At 30.5% G+C, this 14,699-nt stretch overlaps 1 protein-coding gene across 6 annotated transcripts in view; it reads right to left on the bottom strand.

Moving 5' to 3' along the window:
• The window catches only part of LOC118205980 (uncharacterized), a 106,893-nt gene that overhangs the window by 88,718 nt on the left and 3,476 nt on the right, over nucleotides 1-14,699 (bottom strand). For 2 of the 6 annotated variants that reach the window (XM_035378258.2, XM_035378260.2), the window contains exon 2: nucleotides 8,312-9,901. The exons of the other annotated variants lie outside the window; for them this stretch is intronic. In XM_035378258.2, the coding sequence (XP_035234149.1) occupies nucleotides 9,208-9,744 (537 nt within the window). In that variant the 5' untranslated portion in view covers nucleotides 9,745-9,901 and the 3' untranslated portion in view covers nucleotides 8,312-9,207. Of the gene's footprint in view, nucleotides 1-8,311; nucleotides 9,902-14,699 lie in introns of those variants that run through there. 6 annotated transcript variants of the gene reach the window in all.

Below are 14,699 nucleotides of genomic sequence, written 5' to 3'. Positions count from 1 at the left end.
CCTTTTAAACGCTGAAATATCTGTTTTTTCTTTTTCCCTTCAGTCAAATTGTACTATTATTATTGTCATATTCCAATGATACATAGTACATCACCTACAATATCTTTCTACATTTCCTCTGTATTATAAATGCATTTCAGTTAATGTATAATTATTAAATATTTAACAGTAAAAATTATGGATATTCGAATATTTTTAGGAAATTCTTCACAAGTTTACGACGAAATCATAAACAGGTAGGAACAAATTTTATTAATATGTTATCCAAAGAGCTTTGAAAATGATTGTGTAATAAGCAATGGAAATTTTAAAATTAAACACAAAATATTCATGGTATGAGGATTCATCTAAATTTAAATACGTACTGTAGCAAAATATGACGATTCTCTTCCAAGTTTCAAGGTCCCAGAAATGTTTAATAATTTAGAGTTAAGCTTATTGACACTAACGTATATTTGAAGATGAGTACTCACACTCTGTCGCATGGATTCTAAAAGTAGTACACATAAATACTTGTTTAGGAAACAAGTATACAGTTTCTTCATAATTAGTAAAAATAAGATTGTATGAAACAAGTTTTGCGTACTTCGTAGAGAAATGCACAAACCTTCATTTAATGAAAATATGTTTGTTGTACCCCAGGTGATCAGAAAGCAAAAATCAGTTAGGAAAAGCGGATAAAGTTTAGGAGCATTAATATTTATGATTATTGTTATCTGTTTTATTTGCGTCTTAGAAAGCTATTTATGTCTCAGAAATTAATGACCTCAGATTTCCAGTCTTTACACTGCTTATAAATTAAGCAGTATCAATTTTTTATCTTAATCATAATTTATTAATGACAAAAATATAAAAAATAAATATAACGTATTGGAACATATATTAATGGAAGTTTTTTTATGTCTTAGATAAGTTATACAGTGATGCTGAAATGAAAGAGAATAATGTACAAAGGGATTTTATAAGTGAAAATTGCATCATTTACTATTAAAACGTGTTAATTAAATTTTTTTAATTTGCAAAAATTATTGAAATATTTCAATAACGGGGAGCATTCTTTTCTGAAATATTCCATTCGTTTGTGTAGTGAAAATAGCAATGTAATTCGCTTTCTTTGAGATGTTGAAATGCAACTTAAAACTATTAGAGCAACGCTGCCATTGATATGTTTAATATTTTCAGTAATTAATTTAACGAAATTTACGAAGTAGTATATAGTTTTAGTTGTGCGATACCATTTTTATTATCATTATTATACTATTACTGATGATTTCACGTACTGAATGCTGTGGAAAGTAAATTAAAAGCAAAAGTAAAATAAACTGTAAAATTTCATTTCAAATAACGATTTGAAAGTACTCTATGAAGGCGTTCTTCCCCTTAGGCAAATAGTCCTCGAGTGCTTTATTATTATATAATAATTCAATTTCGTTTAAATAACGTACAAATTATTGCGCATTACTCAATTATACGCTTAAATGCTATACTCAATTATACGCTTAAATGCTTCAAAACAAATTTAATGTCTTCAGAATTATCTTTTACAGATAAGTGTGAATTTTTGGTAGATGGGTAATTTACAGGTTAAGAAACACTATAGCTCTTCTCTTTTCTACAGCAAATCAAGTAAATCCTCAAACGAGTTCTGTGCTTTCAGATTTAATTCTCGATCAGGGATTTTAAAGAATTCCTAACCTGCATTTTATCTGCAATGTGCGAATATTTTGATATGAAAAATTGGATAAATATTTATTTTCTCATTAATTCAAGCAAAAATATTCACCCATTCCCATTTCCTACCCCCATGAGTGAAAAAGTAATGAACTTCGATAAATTTAATTAAAAAAATTTCATTAAATTTAAGTCGGAAATTAACTGAAATATTTGGCCGTTTAATGTTTGAGCATCTGCGTGTTCGTAGCCTGTCGTTAAACTCCCCCCCCCTTTTTTTCGGACATTGAATTCATTCAAAGATCCCTAAGCCAAACGGGAAATCTCTCCTTTCCAAGTGTGGTGTCATAAATTCTTAGCGTTTCCTTAGAACGGCATTTCGACATGGGGGTGGGGCAAAGTCCTTTCATGCCACAACTGCTCAAGTTACGTCAATGATTTTGTGTTCTTAAGAAAGAAAAGCATGTATTCTGGAGTTAGCAATGAATACTTAGGAGTGATCCCCCCCCATCCAGCTTATTACTGTAAAAAACAGAGGGAAAAAATCGATCTGCCTTTAACTTTTCCATTTTGTACTGTCAATCGTGCTTCTAAATCCAAAATGTTTCTGTCCCTTGCCTCTTGGTGCGATTGCACAGGTTAAAGTACCATCGTTTTTTACATTGTGAGAATTATACATTCAAACATGCAGATTCTTTCTTATTTAATTTCTTTAAAAATAATACAGGGTGAAATTATTTGGTGGCAACAATTTGAAAAGTGATACGCCTTTTATAGCGAACCAACGAAATACATGTTATATTAAATTCTAAGAATCATTCACATTAATAAATTCAATTTCAAATTGAATATTAGGACTGATTTTTGGACTTGCGTTTAATGGAAAGGCTAGGTAAGAGATTCAATATATGAACAAAAAATTAAACGCTACCGGAATGACATATTATGAAAATTACGAACTGCAAATAATATACCACGACTTCTCTTAACTTGCAAAGTTCATTCCAAAGTACCAGAATCCTGCCTAGTTACTTCTTTGATTTATACTTAGAAAATATGTCTACTGATTATTCGATCATAATGCGAATTATACAGAAACAAATTAATATATAAAATAAGTACTTTATAATAAATAGTTACAATTAATTTCAACTTCCACCGCTTTTTGATTTGGGACTGCAAAAGGAGAAACATTTCCTTTCGGTGGTCGCCTTCAACAATTTTCAGGTTTGAGACAAAGGAATACAAAGGAACTTTTCCTATTTTCCGCTTACTGCTATCCCTAAACTGGGGTAGGTCATGAAGTTATTATATCATAGTCGACTGCTGGAATTTTAACTTTTGCAAACACTTGAATTTAGCTGTTTCAGGTGCTTCCAAGGGCCTCCTATCTGCGTCATACAGAGAATTGCGTCACTGCACCATACAGGTAGGGGGCCCTTAAAAACTTAAACGAATTCTATTATCTACATATACTTGAAGATTCTAAAGTTAAAAGTGAATTGAGTCAAATCAAGGCTATTCCTCAACTATATTAATGTTAACAAACGTGTAAAAGGGGTTTAACACAAAATCAAAACATATCAAAATTAAAATAAGAATTTATAGAAGTACAAATTTTAAAAACAAAAATGAAAAGCAAAAGGGAAAAAAATACAAGATAAAACATATAAAAATAATAATTAATATCTTCTTTTATTGAAATTCTAATTCCGAATTCATGATGGGAAAATGAATTAAAGCTTCTATATATATGTAATGGAATCCGCCTTTTAAGTTTAAACATGTAAATGTAGTTCAGCAGGACATTTAAGGGCCCCCCTAAGCCTTCGGGCCCCTATGCGACGGCATTCCTTGCATACCCTTATTTATGCCACTGTTCCACCTTACCGGTAACTATCGAGCTAAGGAAGAAATACAGGGGGAATAATATGCTATGTGTTTGTTTATTCCTTATTTGATTACTTATAATACGGAACTTTCAAACGCTGTTATTATTTCAATAAAAGAACTTTCTAAAACGCAGCTGAAATTGTTGGATCATTGTGAGAGAAGCTAGAATTTGAATGGGAACAACTAGTACAGTCAAAAGTCATTAATCCGGACTCGTCGGGACTTCGGCGATTCCGGATTATCGATTTTTCCGGATTATAGATCATCAGTTTAAATCGCGTAAGATGGCATGCAGAAATTCTAAAATTAAAAATATGAAACCGTAATTTATGAAATAAAGAACAATTATGATCTAAAGGGTATCGAAATTTACAAAAAAAAAAAAAAAAAGCTTAATATTTATTTGTTTACTTTATTAAACATTTCTTTCAATGTAAGTTGTTTCGTTTTATGTGATAATACTTTCTCTTTAATTCTATAAACAGACATAATTTTTTGTTCACTTACAAAGTTCCGCTGTTCAAGTCCCGTTAATTGCTGTGCCGAGAATACCGACTAACTTGTTAATCGAAATTTTTTCATTTTCACTAACCTCTCTGTCACATTCTTCATGTCTTTATCCATTTTTTCAGCAATTCCACTTTTTGTTTGATGGACATCGAAACATACTTTCGTTTTGTACGATCCTTTGGGAGCTCCAGAATCAAAAATTCTATTTGACATAATCGAAAGTTCAAGTTTACTTTTTTAGTATTGCTCTTACAGTCTGCAAAAAATAATAAGCCGGATCCAATTCGAAAATTAAGGAACAACGCAATCATCAACATTAACTGAAATAGATAATTAGATAATTTTAGCTTACACCGTCCGTTATACATAAAACGCGCACGTGAAAAACGTATTCTGCGCTTGCGCCAACGCGGAGCATGCGCAGAAAGTTTTTAGCTTTGAGGTCCGGATTATAGATCATTCCGAATTATGGGTGTCCGAATTAACGACTTTTGACTGTATCACGTTTCTATCGATCTCTGCCTCAAAGCAAACAGGTGTCAGTGAAGAATTACTGTGGGCTAGTACCACTGAGGACATTCAGAAACATAAACACCGTCGTCAAATGACATCTTGAAGTTATTAAAATACTTTATTTTATTTAGCTATGTTTTCCCTCTTTCAGTCTTGCATGGCCATCTTAATTGTTTTCAAAGATACTGTTGTTTAAAATACAATCTTCGCATATTTTGCTGCAATCAGCTATATATCGAAGCCAAATCTCTTACTATTTCCTTCTTCCTATAAAACTTCTACCTGGTTGAAACTTCAACAATCAATATGCTCCACTGAATCAATGAAACACATACATAAGATCTCAAAGAAAATCGAAATCATTAAATTTATTTAAAATACCTCCTTTATATTATTAGTTCCCCCCCTTTGGAATTTGTATGCATAAAATGATTGCCAATGAATGATAAATTGGAATTCAGCAAACAATACTTTAATGATTAAAAGTTTTTTAGAAAGCCGCAAATGAACATCAACAAAGATATGCAAAATTCAATAAAACATATTATATCAACATAAAAAAACTTTAGTTTCCCTTTAGAGGTCTTAATTTCTTGATCACTGCAATGATACAGAGACAATTCTTCAGTCGATAAGAAAATTTCATATCAAATTTATCAAATACATAATTATTTTTCATAGCTGAAAGTCTTAATTATTAAGAATGAAATTTTTCACAGGTATAGGTAAATGCCATTTTCACTATGCTCCTTCCTGTAAAAGTATACTCACTACAATTATTAATTTATAAAATTGCTGATGCAAATCATTTGTCATTATAACATGTATCATAACCTAAATTACATATATTAAATATTGCAGTTAAGAGCTTTTTTTTCCATGCATGATTTACAAAATGACTTCTTAAAAATAAGATATTTTCTCTTTCTGCATGCTTTCAGGGTGTAACTGTAAGTATATTCGACGTGTATTCGAAAGGAATCCCGGCGAGGGCAATGCGGATTTCTTCAGTTTCCTAAGCAATAAAAACCTAATGACGCTACAGTGGTGCTGGAACTAAAACGTGGTGGACGATAATTTGTCACCACCAGGATTTGACGATTGGGTCCCCTCATCCCCATTTGCCCTTTGAAAAGGGGAATATACAAGGTGTTTTCTCCTGTCTTTCCACATGCCTTCGTAGTGTAACAGGAAGCACACTCGACACGTATTTGGGAGATCCGTAGTTCGAATCCCAGCGAGGGCGTTGTGGATTTCTCCAGTTTTCTAGCATAAATAAAAAAAAAACCTAATGACTTTGCAAAATAAATTAAACTTTACACAATAATTAAAAAATTTATACCCCAAGGTATTAATTTGACTAATTTTAAATTACATTTTATTGAACTTAAAATAAATAAAAAAATAGGGAAAAATCTTTTAAAATTTTACTATTTCTTAATATAACATTAGAAATTTGTGAACATATAAAGGGACCCTAAGATTTTATAGTATAAAAGCAATAAACGCTATTTCACTAATTAGAAACTGTAAGTAGATAAACAATCAGTGCTTAAATTGCGCCGGAGTCCACCGGAGCCCGGCTCCGGTGCTTCTCAATTTTTAAAATAAATTACAATTTTAGCCAGAGCGCACCGGAGCCCTAAATAAGATGAGCTCCGGTACTTCTCTTTATGAAACTGAACCACAATTTAAAGCGGAAAATTTTTAAATTCCTAACGTTTGAGTTTAAGAACAAGCAGATCTTGCAATACTCTATTTCCCTAGAAATATGAACTCATGAGAACATGAGACGTTCAAGTAAAGTCCCTTCACTCACATGCAAAAACCTTTCCCTTTAACAAAAGCAATAAATTTGGGGGAGTTTGTTTAGGAATACGGAAATTCTCGCCATGCCATCGTATCAAGTGTATTATTATCGATGCTTATAGTTAGTTATCCTCGCAGGAAGGAAAATTTGTGTTCTTAAATGTGAGTTAAATGACAGCAAGTACAATAAGAGTGAAATACTGAGATAAACTGCTGAAGCACGTCCTATACATGGTCTTCCCACAGTATCCACTAATGGGGGAAAAGCGTAAACAGCAAATTTACATTCATCCTTAGGAGTCAGATTCAGAACTCATTTTACCCCTTACACACATCTGCTTGATGGCTATAATTATATCAGTAGAGAGCTGAGGTCAAAGAAAACGTTCTCTCTCATTAAGATTCCCCTCATTTTTTGTTTCCACCCACTTATACCCTCATTCTGTTTCGCCCTGGAATTTTCATCAGCTATAAGTATACTTACTTTTTTTGTGATGATAAAAGAACTCCCCCCCCTACGATCAGAGCTTAAAATGGACCGGAGCCCACCGGGTCTCAGCTCCGGTGCTTCTTAGTTTCTGTAATAAATCATAATTCTAGTCGGAACGCACCGGAGCCCTGAATAAGAAGGCTGCGGCACTTCTTTTATGTAATTGAATAACAATTTCAGTAGAAATTTTATCTTGAAAATTTTATTTTAACAATAAAATTATATTAAAAATCACGAATTAAATTTCAGTTTATCTCTTTACATTTTATTTAATTACTTTAATCTTTAATTATTTCAATAAATAATAATTAATTATCTAATAATTACCAATTAAATTATAACTAATTAATTATATAATAATTATTGATTAAATAACAATTTATATACATTAATTAAATAGCCATCAGTTAATTTGATAATAATAAACTCTTTAATTTTAAAATTATTAATGAGTTTAATAGTCGTTTTATTTATTTATTTATTCTTGCTCCTCTTTGCTGACGGTCTTCCATAGGGCTCCGGCACTTCTAATCTTAGAAATTAAGCCCTGTAAACAATGATCGTACGATATTGGACTACTCCTTCTCTTTGTATAGATAACTGTGTGATAAACTTCGTAAAAGAAACTGACTTGTATTTACAATACATTTTCCAATGGCATACACAGAAAACACACACACACACACACACACACAAAAAAAAAAAAAAAAAAAAAAAAAAAAAAAAAAAAAAAAAATGCAACACATAGAAAAAGTCGAATGAACTCCCATGTAACTGTAAGCCATACCAGTGGCCGAGTGGTTGAAGATTCCTGAATACTGGTAGTTTGGCCTGAATTTAAACTAAGGTGAACAGGCTGGTTACATGATTGGTTTTCGAATTTTTCTGAATGTGAAGCACAGAAAATCGTCAATGAATAAAAATAGGTTTAAATACTTCACAAAGGCATCACTTCCTTAGACAGCATGTGCTTTGCCATATTCAAGTAACCTAATCTATGTAACTATTGGGATGTGCCCAAAGGCTGAATGTTAAAAACAGTTGAACATTCCAAGTTCACAATTTCAAATCCAGTTGCTTTGAAGATTTTATGATTATCCCTACGTGTAATGTGACTATGAGCTAGATTTCTATAAAAAAGTCTTTCACGAAGGCAGCCCTTTCCCACAGACAGATAGCCCTTGAACGCTTTCTATTGTATATAATTCTAATCCTAGTCTTATGTAACTATAGAAAATATCAATTTATATTGACTAATTTTATTATTCATTTGTAAATCAAAAATAGCACAAAACAATTAAAGCTTTCACATTCAAATTTTTTATAATAAAATTTTTAAAATGAAATTGAATATTTTTATAATACTAACCAATGTTTTTTTTAGAAAACAAATTAGTTAGATAAGTTAATAACACACAAACACCATTCAAAGATGAATAAATTGCAATTAATCTCTTTTGGATTGACTGCACAAATCTTTATTCCCTTAAACATTATAATTTTTTAATTTTAGAAGTTAATTTATGTACATTTGAAGCTCAAAGCCATTTTATAAATACATACTTAATGATTAAAAAAATACATCATGACAAAATTTCCGAGAAGTACAAGAGAACGAATGTCATTCACCAAAGATAAAACCAACTTTGTTTTGATTTCTCTTTTATTATGACAAGCAGCAATACCAGTATATAAAAATTAGAACTCGTGTCAATTTTAGCAGTTGAAGAACAAGAAAGTTTCATTTATTTGTTCGTCCTTGTTTATTTTGCTTGCTTCAGCCTATTCATGACTTCAGAAATTAATTGTTCATACTAAAAGTATGCAAGGAAACTATGTGCTATATCAATGATGCAAAAAATTTTTATTTCTAAGAAGCATCCATAAAACGTTGTTTTAAATTTCAATACTGTTTTTAAATTATTATGTAACTGAAAAAAGGATAATAGTTTGAAATTTCTCTCCTCGATTAGCAAATTTATGAATACCAATTTTTTTAAAGTACACATAATTAAGTTTTAGTAAATATTTTCTCAAGTATTTTAAGGGATTATCTAAAAAGTTATGTAATATGGTTTCTTAATTTTGTTCTTCAGTAACTAAATTTTAGTAATTCGATTTTATTTGTTCAGTTTAAAGTAACTGTAAGTTAATTTCTTTTTAAACTGTAAATCGTTAACTTGGTAGAGTTGATTTTTTTGGGGGGGGACAAGTATAACAAAACTTTATTATTACAAAGCAACTAAGCAATACACACACACACACGCACACACGAAAAAAAAAAAATTAAATTTACATAGAAAAAATTTTTGCACTTTGCACTAAACACACAACAACTTCAAAAGTTCTGTATTTTTGGCATCAACGTACTGCACAGGAGTGAGTCCTCGCTTATCTTTTACAGATTTTAGTTCAGGTCTCACAGTAACTAATATATTCGCTGCAGCGAAATGCTGTCCTTCTGCAGCCTTATGAAGAGGAGTTTTTCCATCGCTGTCAGAGATAAAAGGGTCAGCATTATACTGAAGCAAAAGAGAGATGATGCTTGTATGCCCTACATATGCTGCCCTGAGTAGTGGGGTGGCTCCTCCATGTGTTTGAGCATTAGGATTTGCTCTATGACATAACAAAATTTTACAGGCTGTTTCTTTCCCATGCCGTGCAGCATAATGTAAAGCTGTGTATCCAGAAGTATCACAACTAGATGGATCAACTCCTTTAGAAAGAAAATATTTCAATTTTTCAACATTCCCATCCATTGCTGCACTCCATATACCTCTTTCAAAAGCCATTTCATCTAAAGTTTGATGCACCGATGGCACTCTAGATGTGTGTCCACTGCAACATTCTTCTGACATAATGTTGTGCTTTAAAGTAAGTACTGTAGTTACACAAAATTAATTACATAAGTTTTAATTATTAAACAGATGAGTGCAACAGAAGATTCATTTCGCATTTCTTAAGCAAACAAGAAGAAGAATTTAAACATCACTTGAAATATTGTTTTTGGTGTGCCTAAAAAAAAAAAAAAAAAGATCAACACTACTATAGTTAACAATTACAGTTTAAAAAGAAATTAACTTACTTTAAACCGAACAAATAAAATCAAATTACTAAAATTCACTTACTGAAAAACAAAATTAAGAAACCATATTACATAACAAAAGCTATACTATAGACTTACCCACAAAAATCATGAATCTGCATTTTATTATTTAAACCATTTTCCATGTTCTGTATTGAATTTAATGTAAGGAATGGGTATTATAATAAACGAATACCTGAGAATCATTAAAAGGCATAACTAGTTTTTCTAAATTTGAATGCTTGGTAAATGCTTAATATTTATTCTCAAATACATTATTTTTCAGATTTCTTTTATTATACTTATACATTACTTACCTTGCTTAACAGATCTTCACATGGATGTTTAATTTCCCAGTACTATTCCGTTAGAATGGCATCGCTCAAAAATGAAGAAACAAATAGAAAAATAAAATGCTACAACAACATACCAAATATCGTAGCTCGAGAATTTAATGTTTGAAATATCGTGGGTTGGGATTTCTTGTTTTCATTTGAAATATTATCACTTGTTATTTTGAGTATTTTTTATTTATGTTTGAAATATCGTAGCTCCAAAATTCTAATTCTCGTTTGAAATTTCATCACTTTTTGTTTCTTTTCTTTTAACAATTTCGCAAATACCTAATCATGAAGAGGCTGCCATAAGATTCTTTCAGAACAAAGGAATAATTCATAGCAATAGTTTTTGTTCTCAAAATCATCCGATAAAGTTAATTTTTGACTCGCAGAAAGCTCCCATATGGTATTGTTACGTATGTTCTTCTTGTGAAAAAAAAAAAAAAAAGGATTCAGAATCAAAACTATGAATTGAAGGCTCCTTTCTTTCCTCAATGCCTCTGTTTTTAACTATCTCTGGTGCCAAGAATTGATGTTGACCGAATTTTTCCAACTTCAATTAGAAATCAGTCCTAGTACGACAATAGATTGGAATTACTTTAAAGTCTTTTCACAAAAAGAAAAATCAACATTGGACGTGTTCTTCCAGAGCAATGGGTATTCAGGGGTTTATGCCAGGAAAGCAAAGAATGTTTTCTGGTTGCCGTTCCCGATCGTTATGCTACAGCATTGATGACTGTCATTTGGGAAAACATCGCAGATGGCAGTATTATGTCTTCAGACTACTGAAAAGGTTATAAGAAAGAGGAGCTAAGAAATGCTAGGTATGAACATGTCACTGTGAATCAGTTATAATTTTACAGACCCCAAAGCCCAAACTATACAGAGATTGTGGGGCAGTGCCAAATGGAGAAATTAACCTCAGCGGAGTACTGCTCACACCATTTAGAGTCATATTTGATAGAATTTCTGCGGCATCATATTCAAAAACTGAAAATTTTTCTACAATACTGAATGATATTTAATGAATGAAAATTTACTTTTCACGGAAATATTTTTTTTTAGTCTTTTGAACATCCATTATTATTTCATAATTTTATACTTGGCAACAACTAGTGGGGGAAAAAATGGTGCATTCTGAACTGATACCACTATAATGGAATAGTACCAATTTTCCTGAAGTTTTCCAGCATATTTATCGAAAAAAATACCCTTATAACAGATCTAAGAAATTCTTTACAGCTCATACCTGTAGAGAATTTTTTAGCTAGTAGTTCCGGTGGATATTTTCTTCTGCGCTAAAATTCTTTAATTTTAAAATTTCTGCTACTGTTTCAGGAATAGAACTGTTCACATTTCCACAGAAACAGGTAAAAGTAATTTCTGAATTTTTTGTTAAAGTATTTAAAAAAAAAAAAAAAAAAATCTGAAGGCATTCAGATTTTACATTATGACCAAAGGGGGTTTCTTTTAAATGTTTTATGTGTTACCTTTATTTATTAAATACCACATTCTTCGCACATAAACCATAAAATTCTGTTCAAGAACGTATCTTTAGAATTTCCAATACACAGTCTCGCACGCAAAGCAGTGTCTCGTATCCAAATCGTCAAGTTTGTTAATTAAAAATTTGTTAAAAGTTTTACAAAACATGAAATAGATAATAAAAAAATTCCAAATTTGGGCTTCCAGATGCCTATATTTGAGTGGAGACACTCGTTATTCAAAATTTGATGGCTCTAGGTACCATTGTTTTATCACAATGCAAGAAACATACATACATTTATGCAGATTTCATTATTTAATTTCTTTAAATATAATACATGGCTCTAATATTTGGTGGCCAAGAATTTAAAAATTGATTCGCCATTTATAGTGAAGCAACGCAAAATGGGAAAATGAAATTAATAGCCCTTCTGGGCAAATTGCCTATTTGGGCTAAAAATCTATTATATATAATCTGTCGTTATAACTGTACGCTTATAATTATACACTGCGAAAAAAAAGGGGGGAGCAGTTTTGTATCTCTTGTTCTACTGGGCCGATTAACAAAATTCAGGCATTTTTCATGTATCGAAAGCGTGACTAACAATACACATTAGATTTATAACATTGTTCTAATATAATTTATTTACTAAATAATATTGATTATCTTATCTCCTAAGATTAATTATAGTAGAATGATAAGAGTGAACCCATATTTAGTAAGTTCTATTTCGAAAGATGTTTTTAAGTAACTTGAATGGAAATTGTTAAAAATGTTTAACGGGGACTGGAATTAAATCATGATGAACAACAATTGTAAAAGGAATAAATTAAAAGCAATAACTAAATTAAATGTAAGTAATCATTGTCATTGATCTGAAATTAGTTGACTTTTCAAGGGGAACAAACCAACTCCCGTTCAATGAACAATAATTAAGAAATAAATACAAAGGTGTTTCGTCCTCTACTCGAGCAATAAGGTGATGCCACACCGGCAATTTAAGTCAGGCCAAACATTTCCGTGAATAGAAGGGATTAAGAACCAATGCAGAGATCCAAAGAACTCATTCCGATTAAGTATTTTAGCTAATTCAATTTTGAGAGAAAAGCAATTTCTGCAGTAAATGTGATATCGCTCGAGTAAGCATTCCCCGACATCCTCGTGTTTATGCATTTGAGTTCAATATTATTTGTAAAAATTAAACATTGGAAATTGTCATTATGAAATATAATTCAAAGTAGTTGAAATAAACAGTAGAAAATTACAAAATATAAGAAAATAATTCAAACTTTGTAAAAACAAATCAAAAAATAAAAAAGTAGATAATAAGAAAAGTAAATGTACATGAAGATATAAAGGCCAGAAAAGCATTGGTATTTTGACACAAAATCGGACTTATTCTGAAATGACATGCAAATTTTTTCACATATTTTGACTGTATGATTCAAATTATGCCAAACTGCCAAATTTTGTAAAAATCACACAAGTAGTGTTTAAAAAATTAGCTCTCAAAATTTTAGCAAAATTTTAAATGTTAATTGAATTTGACATATATTTATCAATATCTCCTATTTTATTAAACTTATTTCATTCTTCCTTTCATATTTCGAAATTTAGGTTCATTCGAAATAAAATTAGCCAATTTTTTTACGATTTATTTTTAAAATTTGTATTTTTAAATTTTTTGAAAAAAAATTTTGAATTATAAGCTATAAAAATTTTGCCATCATCTTAAAATAGATGTATTTCTAAGCACACCTGTAAAAAATTACGGTTTTTTATTCAAAATTTCCAAAGATACAAAGAATATTGGCACATTTTGAAACTTGGCAATAATGAAAATGTGGTTTACACACTTCGCTAAAATTACTTGAAAGTATGAAAAATGACTTTTTCAGCACGTGGACAAAGAAAAAAAGGAAAAGAAAATAGGTTGCTATAAATTAAAAAGTTCATGAAGTGAATTATTCTTGGCCCAAACTGAAAAAAATGCAGAATGGAATATGGAAAAGAATTGGCAAGTCATTTCAGAAAAAATTCGATTTTGTGTCAGAATACCTATTACAGAACAATGCTATACATAAACCTAATATATATCCTAAGTTGCGCTTTCGAGACATGAAAAACACAATTTGAATTTGATCTATCGACCCAGTAAAGCGAAAAATATAGTCCCCCCTTTTGTTTTTGCGTGGTGTACCTAGTGCTATAATTTATCATGCCACCTGAAAAGAGCACGTTTGTTTATGTCTGTACAAGTTTATTTTAATAAAGAAATCTTTTTTAAATATTATTTCATAACATTTATATGATTTTACTGTATACTTTCATAAGACAAAGTGCTTAAATTTAAGCACTTGTTATGGTAATTACTAGTAATATTCATATTTTTATTAATCAAGCACATTTTCATAAGTAAACTATTCATTAAATGTAACACCTTTGCTGCAATTCATTATTTTAAGATTGTACACTGTGGGGGGGAAAAAAAAAAAAAAAAAAAAAAAAAAAACAGTTCTGTATCTCATGTTCTATTGGGCCAACTGACGAAATTCAAATTGAGTTTTTCATGTCTCGAAAGTGTGACTTAGGATACATATTAGATTTATATACAGCGCTATTCTAACATAGGTATTTTGACACCAAATCGGACTCTTACGGAAATAACATATCAATTTTTTTTCCATATTTCAATTCTTCGACTCAAATTACGCATAGATATTAAACTTTTTAATTTTTGGTGAGAAATTTAAAAGTTTATCTTGGTGTATTTTTTTCAGTTTATGCCAAGAATAATTCACTTGGCAGAATTCTTAATTTATAGTAACCTACTTACTTTCCTTATTTATCATTGATGCACAAAAGGAAAAAAGGTCCGTCAATCTTTCAAATAATTTCAACAAA

The sequence above is a fragment of the Stegodyphus dumicola genome, chromosome 9 (assembly GCF_044657685.1).
Source record: "Stegodyphus dumicola isolate Sdum_Otavi_A_Nest chromosome 9, ASM4465768v1".
NCBI lineage: Eukaryota > Metazoa > Arthropoda > Arachnida > Araneae > Eresidae > Stegodyphus > Stegodyphus dumicola.
The sequence above is the reverse complement of the archived record's forward strand: the minus strand, read 5'-3'. Positions and strand labels throughout refer to the sequence as shown.